Source organism: Sebastes umbrosus, chromosome 6 (genome assembly GCF_015220745.1).
Source record: "Sebastes umbrosus isolate fSebUmb1 chromosome 6, fSebUmb1.pri, whole genome shotgun sequence".
In the NCBI taxonomy this organism is placed as follows: Eukaryota; Metazoa; Chordata; class Actinopteri; order Perciformes; family Sebastidae; genus Sebastes; species Sebastes umbrosus.
In genome coordinates this window covers 7,540,982-7,559,200 of record NC_051274.1, presented here as the reverse complement: position 1 = coordinate 7,559,200, position 18,219 = coordinate 7,540,982, and the positions used below count along the sequence as shown (strand labels likewise).

Here is an 18,219-nt window from a genome sequence, read left to right as displayed (position 1 = left end):
ATACTGGTGTATCCTCGCTCATAGCTCCTCCGGCAAGCCTCCTCGATCCTCGATCCTCGCTCCTCGTTGCACAAATAAGAGCTTTGGGACGGTCTTCAAGATGGCGCACCAGAACAACTTCCGGTTCAAGCGAGGATTGAGGAGCGAGGAAATGAAAATTAAGAGCTTTGGCACGCACCCTCTGTCTGCATGTCGTCAGGGTCGACCGCTAACCTGTGAGCCAATTGTTGGTTTTTCACAGACGAGTCCTGGAGCTCCGTCTGTCCTGTGACACATCAACAGAAAATCTCAAAAGGAAACACATGGGACACTCCATCTGTACTGTAAACAACATTTATTTAAATGTACAAAATCTGATTAACTGTCAATTTAATCTTCATCTTCCTCCTCCTCTTCATCCTGGTTGATCTGGAAGTAGCGGAGCTCGTAGCTCTCCTTGGTGTTGGCCACGACGCGCAGCCAGTCACGAAGATTGTTCTTCTTCAGGTACTTCTTGGTCAGATACTTCAGGTATCTGCAAAACGGGAGAGCAAAAACAAGAGTGTCAGATTCACTTTCAGAAACGGGTGTGACAGGTAACAGCGGGACTAGGATATCCCAAATTACTCTTTTAATACATCAAAATTTGGACACGGACTGGTCTGTTAGTGTAGCACCATTTCACCTCTAAAGCCGTTCTAATACTCCCTTGCCTTTAATTCCTGGGGGTTGATGGCAGCACAATTTACACCAAGACATTAAATATAATGCACTGCCATGCAACTAATACCGAAACTTCAGTCACGGATTCATTTTGTCATTTTTGTACAAGTAACGGGTTGAGTTCTTTCATTAAACATTCCTATCTTTGGTTCATGATTTACACTTTTCACTGTCCCTCATGTCAAACACAGCTCAGTGGAATCAAACACTAAAGCAGCAGTTTAACGGAGTCCACAGGTACTCTCCCACTCTGTTTACTCCACCGAAGGGCTGCAACTAACTTAATATTTTCCTTACTGATCAATCTGTTAATTAAGCATTTAGAATGTCCATCACACTTTCCCAGAATCCAAGATGATGTCTTCAAAATGTTCTGTCCGACCAACAGTCTAAAACCCAAAGATATTCAGTTCACTGTCATACAAAACGGAAGCACAACATCTGAGACGTTAGAGAAACTGGAAGCAGACCGCAGAGTTCTTGATTGATAAGAGGTGTAAGAAAAATATCGATACATTTGAGTATCGCGATATTTATGTTCGAGTATCGATTCTCCAAAACGCTGTATTGATTTTCATGAAATATACCGGCATCATATGAGACTAGAAAAAAACCCGAAGAATCCATTGGTACCAACTATGTCATACTAGCTTGTCGAGAAGGAGATTAAGTAACGCTCCAAAGTTACGCTATATTTTAGCGAGGAAAAACCGTCATGGCCATTTTCAAAGGGGTCCCTTGACCTCTGACCTCAAGATATGTGAATGAAAATGGGTTCTATGGGTACCCACAAGTCTCCCCTTTACAGACAAAAAAACGTGCATTTTTGCATGCAGTACAAATGTGTTATTTTCGCCTATTGTAAAATGGTGTATTTGAATATTTCTGCATACTGGGGTCACTAAACAGTCTTAGAATCGCATAAATCGTGTATCACTGGAAAGCTGACTCTTGTCCAATGAGTCCAACTGTATTCATGTGTAGTGACTTTTTTTTTAAATTAGATTTTATACATAAAGTGGTGAGTCTTTATACTATTAGTTTTCCTAAACTTAGATTTAAAAAAAATCGCAATATATCGCCTTGCTTAAAGTATTGTAATATATCGCAATAGATTGAATTGTTACCCCTGTATCATGATACGTATTGTATCGCCAGTTTCTTGCCAATACACAGCCCTATTGATTGACGGATTTCTGCCGATTGACTTAATCAACACTATTCCAGAGTCCACCTGACCAACTGAATGTGCCTCTAGACACAATACAATACAGTGTATTATTGCATATATTACATGGTCACGTGGTCACAGGAAAAGCAAAGAGTTAACTGGTAATGTAACAGGAGATAACCTACAGATGACGTAATGCTCTCAGCTGGATTTAATTGATGTAGACTTATTTAAAAGGAATAGTTTGGGAAACGTGCTGATTTGCTTTTATGTCTGTATGGTAAATATGAAGCTCCTGTCAGTAGCCTGTTAGCACTCTCTCCAAAGGTAACTAAACGTGCCCAGCAGCACCTCTAAAGCTCACTATTAACATGTTCCATCTTGTTTGTTTAATCTGTGTAAAAATCGACTGGGAGCAGAGGTGTATCCTGTGTGTACATGGCAGCTCTGGATGAGCTTGGCCCGGAGGTAGCAACACATCATTATTAACAGCCCAGTGCTGGTTTATCTACAGCATTCATATTTTATATATCGATTCAGTTCATTTTTATATAGCATCAAATCAGAATTTATCTAAAGACGCTTTCAATCAATCATGATCTTCTCTCACAGCACAGAGTGAAGCTTCTGGCAATAAGAAGACAGAGTCAATGAACGGTCGAGATATCTTCATATCAACACGGGGGAGCGGGACCTCTTCAGAGTCCACCATGTTGCTCCGCCGTGTTTCTACAGTAGCCCAGAACGGACAAACCAAACACCGGCTCTAGAGAGAGGCTTTCGTGTTTTTTACGTTTCCTTAAGGCCACCGTACTCCGACACACTTGTGAAACTGCGGTAACGCCAGCCGCCGTCTAAGGCTGCATAATTAATCAATTTTATTGAAAGCGCAATATGGCCTCCTGCAAGTTTAAAATCGCAGGAGACGCAATATTTGTTAAAGGCGAAATGTGTGTCCAAATACCAGTTAAAAAGAAGTTTGACGTTCCGCTGTCAACCATCTTGCACTTGGGGCAGAGCTGTTTTGCAGGCTTAAGGTGAAGAGGCAGCTCTGCGTAGGAGTGTGCGTTCAGCAGCAAATGATAGCCTACTTCTTGTCTTACTTTCAACGACATCAAGACTCACTTTTTTGTGCGTTTTCTTACTAATGTCCAGCAACACGTGTCAATTTCCGCTCGTTACACACACAGTCTTTTCAAAATAAACTTCCTTAGGAACAGGATGGTGCCTGTTCACCTCCTCTTGCGCTGCATTCACACCAAATCAGGTGTTCAACCTGCAGCGGAGGAACCACAGGACCTTTTGATAAAAACCCAGCGGCCTGCGAAGAAAAGTTGAAACAGAATCAACTTTTTGATAAACGCAACCCGACGTCACGTAACCGCCGATCCAGAGCTGTGAAGCACAGCCAACAGCCATGAGGGGAAAAAAGACGCAATATTCGTGCAGTCGCTTGGTGTTAACGGGCCATTAAGGTTGTTTTCACACCTTTACTTCAGTTCATTTGGTCGTCCGGACATTGTTGCATTTTAGTTCTGGTCCGGCTCCTGTTCACACTGACTTTTTACAAACGAACTAAAGGAGTGAACATGAAGTTGTACAGACTGACAGGTAAATCCGTGATTGGACAGTTTTGGCGATTGTCACCCTGCATCATCAGGACCCACGTGGGGAAATGAAATTCTGGTGACTGACAGAAGTTTATGCAGCTTTAATGCTTCTGATGTGTATATTTATGTTCTTTGGTGTCACAAATAGCTCACAAAGAAATAACTACTAGTTACTAGTACTAGATTGCAAATCGACTGCATGTTATGAATAATGACTAACAGGTAGAGACAGGACTGTACAAAAGCCCTTTTGTCCGCTCCCTGATGACAGATGAACGTAGGGGAGCACACAGACACGTGCATGAGGCATCTCGTACAGTAAAGCTTTGTTTATACTCGCGCGTTCACCGTAGAGCAGGACCTCCGTAGATAACGCGCATGATACGAGCATGCAGAGGTGATTATGCTCAACGCGTTGTTTGTTGCAATATGCTCCGAAACGCCATGAGGCGTAGAAACAAAATACTCTGTGGGTAAGCAAGAAGTTAACGAGTGGTACTGGAAAGGAAAGTAGGTTGCCTGGCAATAGTAGTTACAAAATGAAAAGGGATACTCCACTCAAAACATGATTCTACCTCTTTTCTTTCTATTGGCAATGTAAGGGGACATATCTTATTTTTTTTTAAAACAGATGTGTTTATTGGCTCCAAATTGAAAATGAGTTATAGGCCTGCATGTGTTTTGGGAGGAGTAGCCTGCATCATAATGTAAATGTAATGTGAATCATTCAGAGTTAATAATAACAGTCATGCTGTTGATTTGAGTTGTGGATGAACTGTAGATGACTGTCAAGCAGCCTGGATCTCAGCAATAAAGAATATTGAGGATAAAATGGTGTTTTGTCACATACAGTTTTTCTTTTGACCTCTTTTCACCACAGCCAAACTGGGAATTACATTACATTTAAAAGAATTTACATCTTTGAAGAAAACCGAAAGCTGACAGCGTCGAGTCACGCTGTTGGACCGGTACTGTACAGAAGACACATGGAACGCGAGCAGCGCAGCTCGACGGGCGTGATGCGCGCGGTTCTCAGCAAAAATAGACGGTGAAAACGATGTGTTGAGGGCTGGCGGTAGCAGCTCCGCAGCAGCAACGCTGTCTGTGTGGAAGCCACACACGTACGAGCGGCTGCAGCCGCGCTGCTCACCCGGTCTGTGTGGCTGCACCAACCTGTTAACATGGACGCCGAAATGAAAAGTAAAAGGTTCCATGACGAAACGGAACAGCGGTAGCCTGTACGTAACCATAGACATCCTGTGTGGGAGTGACGTAGTTTATCGGTTGTTGTATCTCCGTCGTGTGTGTGTGTGTGTGTGTGTGTGTTTATCACGGTAATGACGGTATTGCAAAATTCATGTCGTGGCCGAACGTGACACCGGTTACGGTGATGACACCTGTATACCGCCCACCCCTACTTGTTGGGTTTAAGAAATGTCCACAGCGCAGTATACCATACAAGCAGGTTATTGAGTGTGACTGATTCTTACCTTTTGGAGAAGGGCACCTCAGAGGACACCGTAATCTTGCTCTTGCTCCTCTCGATGGAGACCACACCACCACCCAGGTTGCCAGCTTTCCCGTTCACCTTGATGCGCTCCTGAAGAAACTGCTCCTGGAAACACGTTTATGTACACAACGGACAGCCATTTGTACAGTATTCTGAGATCTCAAGGCAAAATATCTGCAATTTGCGGCAAGTATTACACGTTCACTGTGATGTATTACTCAATACAAGCATATGTTAAGTCTCAATAAGTCATTTTTTATATTGTCGTATCATTAATTTTCTCTCTGGGGAAAGTCAGCAGTACTGTTGATTGTATCTTATTTGTGGTAAACATACTAAAACAGCAGCACATTGAGAAGATCTGATGAGTGGTGGACTTACAAAGTTGGCAGCGTCCATGATGCCATCTTCAACAGGATGAGTGCAGTCCAGTGTGAATTTAAGGACCTGCTTCTTCTTCTTACCACCTTTGCCGGTGTTCTGCTTCTTCTGCTAATGAAACACAAAACGTTTTACTTGACAGAAAGCTAAAACAACATGACTTAAAGGTCCCATATCATGCTCATTTTCAGGTTCATATTTGTATTTTGGGTTTCTACTAGAACATGTTTACATACTTTAATGTTTAAAAAACACTTTATTTTCCTCGTACTGTCTGTCTGAATATACCTGCATTTACCCTCTGTCTGAAACGCTCCGTTTTAGTGCATTTCAACGGAATTGCAACAGAATTGCATTGCTAGGCAACAGCTTGGGTCCATGTGTACTTCCTGTCAGCTGATGACATTCACATACACTGCAACCAGGAATAAACTGGGACACATTTAGAAAGTTTACGTTTAAATCTGCGTAAAGGGTCTAAATGTTGTATATTCGTGACATCACAAATGGCCAGAAATCCTGACAGCTCGTTTCAAATGCAGAGTTTCTGAATACAGGCTGTGTATATTTCCCTGTGGATTGAGTGTTTCGATACTTTCACAGTATTTATATATAGGACTTAAACCTGCTTTATAATAAAAAAAAACATGAAAATCTAAATTTTTTTATAATATGGGACCTTTAAGTTAACGTTCAAGTGTTGGAGCTACACAACAACCGCTGTGGTAAACTACCTGCATCATCACATTAACGTTAGATATCATCCGCTTCTACAACTAGAGTATTTGTGCAACTTGTTAAACTAAAGTGCGGTCGTGCAGCGACCCGGACAGCGAGCTGAGTCAACAACGTGGTGCGCTACAGCGCTTAGCTACCTCTAAAAGGCCACCGCTACCTCATAATGTGCTCATAAAAACACTTCAGAGCTGAACACAAACCCGCCATCTACACCACGATGGTCAGAACAAAACTGTTATCTCATCCCGCTCGTTTTCTCTGGCTTTCACAGCCGAAATCTACAGTTGTGGAGGAGTTATTACCAGGAGATGTTACTTACAATAGGCGCCATGGCGGAGAAGCTAACAGAAAGGAAGAGCAGGCCAGTGCGCATGCGTGAACTGTACCAATCGAACGCCGAGCTATTGATTGAATCCATGCATCTGAGATTGATTAACAAACTGTTTTTTTCTCCCCCACTTTGAAAATGTCAGTAAATACAAAAGAGTATAAATATGAAAACATGTTCAAAAGAAACTAAATAAAATCTAGTAATTTATGACAATTATTATAAAAATAATCTAGGCGAGCAAGCAAGGGGATGCTGATAAAACAAACAAACACAAGAGCCTTTCTAATCTATCCAAAACTATATGGAATTCACATTATGGTGATAGAGCGAAATCAAAAGGATAGAAATTGATCGGGGTTGTTTTGTCACGCCAAAATAATGTTACCTTTTGTAATTACATTGATTTTAGTGTACAGCTGGTCGTTCCCACAAAGGAGATTAAAATCTATTCAAATAATAAATGTGACTCAGGACATGAAAAAGTTATAAATACAAGGAAAGTGACTTTCAAAAACAAAGATTGTGGAGTATTTAAACAGACCACCAAATGAAAATCTGCTCAAAGATTGTAGGTCAACAACCCCTTGAGAAACTCTATACACCAGCCTACCATGATAACATACTAAGGCAGGCTAACAACACCGTCTCTGACCCCAACCATGTCCTGAACAGTGAATACAAATAGTTGCCATCAAATCAAATCGGAGATACAGGGTTCCACGATTCAATAGGGTTAGACTGAAGCACTCTTTTGTGCACCAGTCAATCCGAAAATTAAATATTGGGCCAAATCACAGAACACATGTACGTTGAAGGGTCTTGAATATTTGTCTGCTGTGATTGTAATGGTATGTGAAATGTATGTATAGTTGTTTCCTGTCTTCAATTTTTTTGTCTGTGTTGATGTTGCAAATGGAGCTGATGAGATGCAAGAAAAATGTCAGACTTGATCTGACAATAAAGTAATATCATTATCATCATTCTCTGAGGAGCTCCTGGTCCTCTGAGCGTTGAGCATACAGTGCTGGCTGTAGTACCACTACTCCAAATTACAACTGCATATATACTACAGGCAAAGATTTATTTCACTTTTTTTCTCAGCCTATGGAGGAGCTTCCTCCGATAACATTTCAGCATGAAACTTCATCTCAGTCTCAGTCTTGTTTTCCAGCCTCTTGTTTCCTTCTCTTGACATACCAACAACTCCTCCAGGCACTTCTGATCAGCCAGCTGTTTTTTTTCTTAATCTCCTCCAGTTGTTTGGACCATTTGGATCCTCACAGTTTGCTTATCGAAACACTTGGCTCTCTCTTTGCAGAACAGATTGCTCTGCTGCTGTCTCCAGGTCTCCTCTCTGTGGAGCTTGTTGGTCAGATACTCTACATGGTCCCAGCAAGACTTGTTTTCATTGGTCTCTGACTCCAGGTTGGTGCAGAGCGCACATGGGAGAAGTTTACCTTCAGGCGAAGATCTCGTGGAGAGCTCATTGACCTTCTCTTCCTGAGAGGAACTGTGCTCCTTTGCTCTTTGGAGGTGAGCCTTGAGCTCTTTCACCTGCTGCAGCAGAGCCTTTTTTCTTTCTGTGTCAGCTGCCTGGCCCAGTAGTTGGGGCCTAGGGTTGACAGACTCAGTTTCATTGTTATATATGTACAGTATGTCAGATATAATTCCTCAAGGGCAAAGAACCACCCGATGCGAGCGTAAAACTGATCGGGTATTATCCCTTCCATATTTTGCTTTTAAATACTTTGACAAACTTGACACCATAATCATCCTTTACTTTACTGTAATCATGCAACAAAATGCATTGCTAATATATTACATTTTATAGTAATCCATGTAATCTGTTCCTCCCCACGCCCAATGCAGTATATGTCCACTTTGTTCATCTCATTGTAGGCTACATGTAGGAGACCTAACCATAAACAAGACAGAGTTAATAAATCATGTCTGCATAATGACAGGAATAAAGACAAACCCTGAATAATTAAAATCTGCTTTGAAAATAAATGAAAAGTAATCAGCCAACAGGTTTTCAGTCAGAGTTATAAACCGTTTAATAAAGGCCTATGATAAATGGTTACCTATACAGTAAAAGTGCAACATATCCAAAACTCAACTCAGATGTTGCCATGCTGCAACAGTCAACTCATTATTGTAACACCTTGAATACAGCCGTTGCATCATGTAACCCTATTACAGAACACTTCACAGGTATGCTACAAGTGTGTCACTTGAAACTCAGACTGCAAACACTCTTCACCCCCAAAACACACGCATCACACACATGCATTCCTTAATTGAATTACAGAAGTCCAGTGTTTAGTAGATTGTGCCATTGGTCAACTAAATCAATGAATTGGATGAATATGTTTTGTGTTCCAAGATAATCCAGAGTGGGATTAGTAGAGATTAGCAGGGTCTGTACTGTATTTAAGTATAGGCCGTAGTGATAGTAGTTATCATGCTAAAACTGGAGCATACAAAATTGCAAGTGGTTAGTTATTAAGTACAAAGCTAACATTATCAATGTTGATTGAAGGAAACAAGCTAAAACTTTAGCATACAGTAGTAGGCCTAGATTATGTTAATGTGCTCTTACAGACACTCTGACCTGTCTTTAAGAGATTAAATCTGTTGATATTCAAATTAATTTCCAATAGATCTAATGTGCAGAGCCAAACCACACAATGAATGTATCTACTAACAAGTATTGTATGCGTATCAGAGCCTTCCTCTGTGCCAGTAAAAACACATCAGTGAGCCACACTGTTACACTGGGTGATGTTCCTTCACTACATGAACACACACACACACTGTAGTTTATTTTGGACTAAACCTCAAATACACCGTCCTGCTTAATGCTTTAGTTTAATCAACAAATCCTGCATAAATTGATAATTTGTTGGATTAATAATTAGTATGCATGAATCAACAGAACAAAGCATAAAACCATATTGTCGACATGTTAACATGTTTGAGGGATGTCAGAGATACTTCCACAGATCTCTGTCACAACAAAAAGCATTAAATCCAAGTGTGGATAGAAACTACTTCAAAGGATGACATGCATTACTGTGGACTGTATATAAATATGGATGACGTGTCTCCACTTCCTCGCACTGTACAGAAGTGAAGCCAAATATCCCGGATCATGGATACGGGAGCTGCAATCTTGAGATTTTGACGTCATTTGGAGCCAGAGTCTGCTCAGTAGTGATCAGGCGGTGGAGCCGCGGTATCGAGGACCCGCCCACACACCCGTTTAAACCAATCGCGAGCCGAGCACGACCGCAGCACGTTAGCGAGAGAAAATCACAGCTGTCAATCATGAAGTCTCACCCGCCTTTTTTCATCAAATAATGAATTAAAACCAAACTTATCAGAAAAATTAACACTTCAACATAAATTAACGTGATAAGAACTGCCTAAAATGACAGAAACCATCTTTGGGAAAAAAATATTTGACGTTTACTTTGATTTTTTTAATTTGGCCCATGTCCCTTCCGCTAACATGGAGGAGGCGGGACTTATGACATATACTGCAGCCAGCCACCAGGGGGCCATCAAGATGTTATGGCTTCACTTTTGGGGAGCTGTAATGTCAGAAAATCATATTCGTAACCTTCGGGATAAGGATTACGGGAGGTCTCAAAACCCATAGCTACAAATACAAATTGATTGGTTGGGACAAGGTGTGAGAAATCTTCGATGGAAGCCGGTGACATGAAGTGACAAACTGACGCTCGACACTTGTTGCTGCGTGAACGTGGATATATAAGAGAAGAGAACTGGATACAGCGTCAGAGGCATGGCCCCGTTCATTCCTATAAGAGTTGCTCAGTGGCGCATGAAGCAAAAAAAAATCTCGACTTCCACAGTCATTGGGCCCATAGAGTCCTTGTTTGTCCCCATGTTTTATCATATACCTCTGATTATACAATTCTACTCTTCCCTGGATAAGAATAATTGTGATGTTGGTGTTAAGCAACGGGACAATCTTCCAAAAACATGGTGTATTCCTAAACATTCTGAATAAGATGATTTATTTTCTTGAACATTGCTAAGTGAAGTTTTCATGGTTCACACACACCAACATACTCATTCAAGCATAACACTACTGCGCCACTAGCGGTCAAAAATGCCAGAGGGTACCTTTAATTTTAATTTTTTTTTGACCTACAGAGCATCTTTGCTTCTGAAAATCTTCACTTCACTGGTATCTCTCAAACACACAATGAGATCAGGGTTTGGAGAGTGGATAGCAGCACTGTGAAGACATTCAGACAGATCAATATATGAGAGAGAGAGAGAAAGAGAGCTGCAGAGTCAGACTCTCTCAACCCCAATATACAACTCAGTCAATTGGTTGGTTTCTAACACACAGTGGGCATAACAGGTCAACAGGAGAAGCACAATGATGAACTGATGCTGATGGAAATGTCAGTAAAGAACACTGTTCAGGATGGTGACTTATAACAAAAAAAGGATATAATAAACAACAAAAAAGAAAAGCAATAGAGGCTACAACACATGAAATGATGTCAAAACTTCCTTCCCTATACAGATCAGGAGGTGAACCCAACTCTGATTTTTCTCAGATGAAACAACTTGTTTAATTACAATCTCTCACGCCCCTGTGTAGGGAACATGTCTCAATTAAATATACCATCAGCTTCATAAATAACTCTTTCAAAAACCACCTGACAAAGTTTCATTCAAACCGATGCTGTAATTTCGGTGTTTTAGCCTGAGTGCGCGTTGAGGAAATGGATATCAGGGTTAAATCAGGCCACTACTGGCCTGATATGAAGTCATCTGTAAATGATGGAGCTTCCTCGCGATCTACATTTAAACAGTCCCTAAAACCTGATAGAAACGTATACTTTTTACACATTTTATTCATTCTGTTATTGTTAAATAATGCTTCTGGGGATAAATTCTTACATAAAAAAAAGCTGTGATGTCACCTCTTCTTCCCTTTATAGGTTTGGATACACTGGTTCACCCAGGCGGCATTGAAGAGCAACAGACTGTAGCAGAATTTAAATTTTCGTGTTTTTAGTGGACAGCTTTAGCGGTCCATTGTCTATTCTATTGGAGACGCCTTTCCACCTTTAAAAAAAGTACATATTATTAGGTACACTATACTGGAAATATTTGGATTCATATGTTCCAACTGTTACTTAAATCAACCCTTAACCCTAAACACACAGCTTGTGGCAGAGGATGCGACGACATGAAGTGGTGCATTTAGCGCTGGAGTGGAGAAACAAGGAGCAGTGGATTATTATGATGCAGGGGTGGTCCGAGAAGTTTCTACGGAAATTTGGCTAATTTTTTTTTGTAATTGTTATGAATCCAAGATGACTACAGCTGCCACCCCTCTGTAAATGATACAAACCTTTCAGAGACACCTTTTCAAGACTAGAGGGGGAGAGGTCTGCACTCTAATTAGAAACAGACCTGTGGAGAACATACTTGAAACCTGGCGTGCTTAAGTTCATTACAAAAAACAAAACGACAAGAGAGATCCGAAATGGCCCCGGCGAGGACACAAACACATCCTGCTCATTTCACACACTCCCATCAGCCTCATAATGATGATACACACAGATCCAAGACCTGCAGCAACACAACATAAGACTGAATATCATTTTGACCCAGCCTCATGTCCAGGGATGGGTACTGGAAACTAGACACAGAGAGGTACTGTTATGATATCTAAATTCCTTCAGCGTTTCTTAGGTTTAAAAATGGAAATATTTAGGGACAGTGAAATATTGCCTGAACTAGGGCCATACAGTGGTGGCGACTTCTTGAAAATATTGATAATCACACCAACCTATTGAACCTGGAGGATTTCCTGTGAAACTCAAACATCTCCAAACATTTGCCATTAAAACTTCAGAGAACGGTGATTTCACTCTCTGCTGCTATACGATACTAAAGGGCCCAGTGCAGTAACACAACGGGTCGTCAGTGAAAACACTAAGCATGGTCAGAGCATGCAAACAGAAACACAACTGAAACAGATGGAGTGGCTGTTATTGGAATACATGTAGTACAGCGGAGGTTGTCTGGTCTTTGACTGGATTTTGGAAGTTGGTAGAAAAACAGCAGCCCAGCTGCATGCCCGCCATCCCAGCTGTCTCGATCTCTGTCTGTGAGCTACAGGCTCTCAGCCAGCTGCAGGGTTTCCATCTGGAGGGCAGCCGCCATGGCAGACGCCCACACACCCACCAGGTCTGACGTGCCTTAGTGCTTTGAGTCTGTTAAGTCCAGCATCCAGCTCCCGGGACTAGTTGACACGAATGCCCGAGATGAAGGGCAGCCCGGTGGGGACCTTCTTCTTGTACTCCACATAGTCATCGGCAAAGAAATGGATGAGGGAGAGCTCCTCCTCCTCGATCCGCTCCCGGAAGAACCGCCAGCTGGCTATCGTGTAGCCCAGTATACACACCGGGTTACACAACATGATCTGCAACAGTCAACAGTGTCGTCAGTAAACAAAACGGAACATGTGGACAGCAGACCATTATCTTAATAATAATATAATTAAGGGTGTTGGAACACACACAGGCTTTGAGAAGATTGTTTTTTATTCTTAGTAGGGCCGTCAAAGTTTACACAAAATCATTTTAACGCCACTAATTTCTTTAATGCAATCGATCTTTCGGAGGTTGTAGCGGGCTCAGTTTTAAAGCTAGTGAAGATACTGGTATCATATGAAACTAGAAAACCTAAGGAATCCATTGGTACCAACCATGTCATACTAGCTTATTGCGAGGGAGGCTAAATACCACTCAAAGGTTATGCTAAATGTTGGCGAGAAAAAACTGGCGTGGCCATTTTCAAAGGGGTCCCTTGACCTCTGACCTCAAGATATGTGAATGAAAACGGGTTCTATGGGTACCCACGAGTCTCCCCTTTACATGCATGCCCACTTTATGATAATCACATGCAGTTTGGGGCAAGTCATAGTCAAGACAGCACACTGACACACTGACAGCTGTTGTTGCCTGTTGGGTTGAGCATATATTTTGTATGCTAAATGCAGTACCTGTGAGGGTTTCTGGACAATATTTGTCATTGTTTTATTTTGTTAATTGATTTCCAATAGTAAATATATACATATATTTACATAAAGCAGCATGTTTGCCCACTCCCATGTTGATAACAGTATTGAATACTTCACAAATCTCCCTTTACGGTACATTTTGAGCTGAAAAAATGTGCAATTAAAATGTGATTAAATATTTTAATTGACAGCCGTAATTTTTAGATTTCCACCAAATTTTTAGCATGAAGTGGTTCTGTGGCCCAAATCATCCAAGATGTAGCTGAGACACTTGTAGGACACTGTAGGTAGGAGGAGAGGAAATCTTGCCAACTACAACAATGACCCATGACAGCAATAAGAGGCAGCACAGGAACACATGTTTCCGTTATCTCACATTACATTCAAATGTCAAATTTGTGTCACGCTAAGCTACAGAAAAACACGGCCTCGCCGAGCATAAATATGCCATCAGAGTGAGAAATCGCGACTACCCCATGGCTAGACACTTTAGTGAGTATCACGGTGCTAATGATTCTTTGTTACGCATATAGGGCATATAACATATTAAACCGCTGGTCAAGGGGGGGGGGGAACAGGTTACAAAAACTTTACCAGAGGGAGACTTTTTGGATCCATCGACTGGATGCCTTAAAGTATCCTGGTCTTAATGAGGATATAGATTTTACATGCTCTCTGTGAGTAATAATAAAAAATATTCTATATATTTTTCTTCTTTCTGTATAGTCTTCCATGTTTGCTTTGCAGCCTCTGTTGTAAAGCAGGAGTAGTTTCGTTAATGAAAGACATAAATTACTTGTTTCTGTGTTTTTTCTTTGTGATATTTTGTAATATTTTTTGTAATGAGTGATCATGTGATTGCCTCCCATTGGTTGTCGATACCATATAGGTGAGGCCACATCCGCCTTGTCTGTTTGTTTGTAAGCCCTGACAAAGACCTACAGTGGTCGAAACGTTGGCTTTTTAAACGATTTAGCCACTACAATAAAGGCTTTTTTAATATATTCTCTTCCACGTTGCCACTTGTTTTGATATTTTGGAGTGCCTGTATTTCCTTCCTGTTTATCCTGATTTTTTTTCCCCCCGTTTTCCAAGAACACCAGACACATTTTGTCTTATGACTGAACACACAGAGCAACCAGTTATCTCTATTTCCAAGAGAAAAAACATTATTGGAGGAAATTTGACATTTTGTTGTCAATTTAACATTGTCATATTTGGCAGGATTCATGGATATCATTATGATGAAAGTGTCTGAAAAATTAAAACGAGGTATCAATCTGAATTGCAGCTGTATGAGAGAGAAACATACATGATATTAAAACACTCTACTGTTTATGTATGAATGAGTTGAGCCCGAGGCTGAGCGGTGCTGCAGCAGCTCACCTGTGTTCCTGCGCTCCAGTAGAACCAGCCCACGTAGGAGGGGTGTCTGAAGTAGGAGTAGACCCCGGTGGTGACCAGCACGTGGCTCTGGGCCTTCTCATTCTGGACAATGTGGTTGAAGTTGGATCCGGCCGTCAACATGGCCGCCTTACGCAGCCCCTCACCACACAGCACCAGGAGCAGACCCACGACGCTCAACCAGTTCAGCTGCTTCAGCTCTGAGAGAGGGGAGAAAGGCATGAAAAGTCGCACTATGTGGTAGAGTATGTCCAGATGCAGGTCATGTAGGATCTGTGATGGAGTTCTGTTTGACTCAAGAATCCTTCAAACTCATTCAAAAGGTCCCATGTTATGTTCACTTTCAGGCTCATACTTGTATTTTGTGTTTCTACTAGAACATGTTTACATGCTGTAATGTTAAAAAAAACATTTATCTTCCTCATACTGTCTGCCTGAATATGCCAGTGTTTACCCTCTGTCTGAAAAGCACATTTCAACGGAACTGCATTGCTAGGCAACAGTTTGGGTCCATGTTTACTTCCTGTCAGCTGATGTCCTTCACATACACTGCAACTGGAAATAACGTGGGACCAGTGGGCTAACCTCCGGATCTGAGAAGTGAAGCCAATGCTTAAGTGCCTTAAACTTACATTATTTCTAACGGCCAGCAGGGGGCGACTCCTCTGGTTGCAAAAAGAAGTCTGATTGTATAGAAGTCTATGAGAAAATGACCCTACTTCTCACTTGATTTATTACCTCAGTAAACATTGTAAACATGAGTTTATGGTCTCAATCGCTTTTCCTAAAATAAACAATATATCGCCTTGCATACAGTATCGCAATATATCGTAATATTTTGAATCGTAACCAATACACTGCCCTAGTTCCGTAAGTGGAAATGATGCTGGATTCAGATCTGATATGTTTATGTCTGACACAAACAAGCAACCACATCTATATCATCAGATTCTAACTGGTACACAGAAATATGTGACATCACCTTTTCCCAACAGAGCCATGCCCAACCAGTGAGAAGAGCACAGACAATATTACGGATAAAAAACCAATAGACATAAACTGATGAACTGGAAGGAGCACAAACCATCCTGCTCTGTAATGAGTAGAAGGTTGGAGAACTTTCTAGATCTGTTAAACATGGGGTGCGGCAGTTTTTTTTCAAAGACTGATAGAGACTCAGGCGGCCACTGGGACATGTTCAGGAACTTCAGAGACTCACCATGTGACTTAGCCATTACACTGTTAACTCATTCATGCTCTGTATGCCCAGTCTATACATGTCCTGAGGTAAATGTTACTTAACCAGACGTTATATACTGATATGCTGGAATACTGACAGGCAAACCTTTTGTGTGCCATCAACAAAAATACAGATGACAGTTCTGAGTGGACTGAGTGCAGTGACGAAGAGACTGAAGACACACCAACCTGGAACGGTCAGCTTCTCCACAGTGAACTCCACCCATGATGAGACAGCAGCCAGGGTATACTCCACACTGTGGTTGAGCAGGAATGAGTCCAGCGACAGGCTGCGAGGGTTGATGAAGGCCGTCACCAGGTACTCAGAGTAATGGAAGAAGGACAGCGAGCACATGTACCTGCAGAGAGGCACGATTAATACACATGTTCAACTGCAGCAGGTCTGGGTTACAAAATATGGTACATGCTCTGGTTCACTGTGTATCTCTCTCTCTCTCTCTCTCTCTTAACCAAGGAGTTATCATAATTATGCCAAATTTAATTTACTGGGATTCAAATGTGTAAAACAATACAAGATAAAAAAAAAAGGTCGGGAGCATAGTATGGGGTGGGTACAAGGTTAAACTAACAATAAACAATACTTAATATCAATTTAATACAAAATAAAACAATGAAATGCATTTCTACACAGCAGCGTCATGTTACTTAAAAAAAATTAAACTGATCACACTAAATGAGTGACGCCTGAACATATGTACGTACCAGCCAAAATGTGTCCAAGTGGTTTCAGAGCAGCTTATAATTAAGCCACAGCCAAAAGTGACTCCCAGAAAGCAGGCTCTCACAGCAACCTGGAACGAGATAGGACACTCAGGTTATCCCGGGTCATCCCGGGTCAAACAGCCAGCGTTACCTAAACAAAACCCTATTTCTCAATAGTTAGCCTCAAGACCAGTTGACCAGATATTTTACCCACCATTAGAGTACACTCTTAAAAGGGGAACACCACCGATACCAAGATGTTATTTCCATGGACTAAGAAAGTTCAATCAATATTTGTGAACATGAGCTCCTCTCTCTCAAAGTGAGAAACCAGAGAAGTCTCACACTTGATGTCATAGGGTATAAAGTCTGGTGCTGCTCCATAGACAATCATTCTGTGGACCCACACATTCATGTCTCTTTTGTACCCAAATGAGCTTTATCCTATCGTAGCGTTGCCAGTTGTGAAACAGAAAATGAACCATATACTGAGAACATTCCCCTGGATGCTCTCAGTGTCATCTCTTCCAATTCATTGTCTATGGAGCAGTTACAAACGTGTTATCCTATGACATCACTAGTTTGAGTTTTAGCACTCTAGTTTTGGGGATTTGGGAGAGAGTTGTTCATGTTTACTTATATTTTTTGGACTGTTTTAGACAGGGTCTGGAAGTAACCTTTTTCCTCACCTGCCACTGTTGCAGGTCACTGAACATTTCTACTGGCCACTCATTGTTTTTGTCTGCCACTTCTGAAATCTAGGTAGAAGCTTTAAAATTGTAAACACTGAGTCAGTGGTACCAGACCGTAGAATTATGGACTATATCATGTAACCTTAATCCATGACTATATTTGGTAACACTTCATTTTACAGGTCTGCAAATTTCATGGTAATTAGGTGATAATTAGCAAGTCACCTATTTGAAATTTCTTTGGAATTACTTTCAAATCACCCCAATATTTACCTCAATTTGTCAAAAATTACTTTATTATAAACATAATTTAATATTGATATGCTAAAATAGCATCTCATGGTTAAAATAGGGCGCTTAGACTTGAGAAGCAGCTGCTCTTCATCGAAGGTGGAAAACTAAAACTAATAGAAGACACTTCTGATCAGGCACAAATCTCACCATTGTGTGACTTATTGTCGACACTAATGTAACCTGGTAGCTGATGTCATTAATGTCATGATTCAGGGAGTTTTTTTTTGTTGAGAAATTTCAAAGAGGTTATTTACTAATTATCATCAATTTACCAACAGACATGGAAATAAAGCAGATCAATTCATTTTGTTAATTCTTTTCCTGGAAATGTATTAAATAAATT

The 18,219-nt window shown here is 41.1% G+C and overlaps 2 protein-coding genes across 4 annotated transcripts in view; both read right to left on the bottom strand.

Moving 5' to 3' along the window:
- Positions 1-315: 315 nt before the first annotated feature.
- Positions 316-6,560, bottom strand: LOC119489595 (60S ribosomal protein L22). Of its 2 annotated transcripts, none has more exons than XM_037772258.1 (4): positions 6,432-6,560; positions 5,375-5,485; positions 4,974-5,098; positions 316-514 (listed from the first exon to the last, which is right to left on the bottom strand). In XM_037772258.1, the coding sequence occupies exons 1-4, from the start codon at positions 6,528-6,530 to the stop codon at positions 370-372; spliced, it is 480 nt and encodes a 159-aa protein (XP_037628186.1). In that variant the 5' UTR covers positions 6,531-6,560; the 3' UTR covers positions 316-369. The 2 variants fall into 2 exon arrangements, with proteins under 2 accessions (XP_037628186.1, XP_037628187.1); XM_037772259.1 differs by having other exon boundaries at positions 5,375-5,482; positions 6,432-6,513.
- Positions 6,561-8,482: 1,922 nt separating this feature from the next.
- icmt (isoprenylcysteine carboxyl methyltransferase) overlaps positions 8,483-18,219 on the bottom strand; it is a 10,952-nt gene continuing 1,215 nt past the window's right edge. Inside the window, exons 2-6 of one of the 2 annotated variants that reach the window (XR_005207209.1) lie at positions 16,891-16,979; positions 16,357-16,526; positions 14,911-15,128; positions 10,801-12,924; positions 8,483-10,764 (exon numbers count right to left, since the gene is read on the bottom strand). Coding sequence is in view for 1 of the 2 variants with exons in the window: in XM_037772256.1 (XP_037628184.1) it covers positions 12,745-12,924; positions 14,911-15,128; positions 16,357-16,526; positions 16,891-16,979 (657 nt within the window). In the remaining variant the exon portion in view is untranslated. Of the gene's footprint in view, positions 12,925-14,910; positions 15,129-16,356; positions 16,527-16,890; positions 16,980-18,219 lie in introns of both variants that reach the window. The other variant, XM_037772256.1, reaches the window with a different exon arrangement.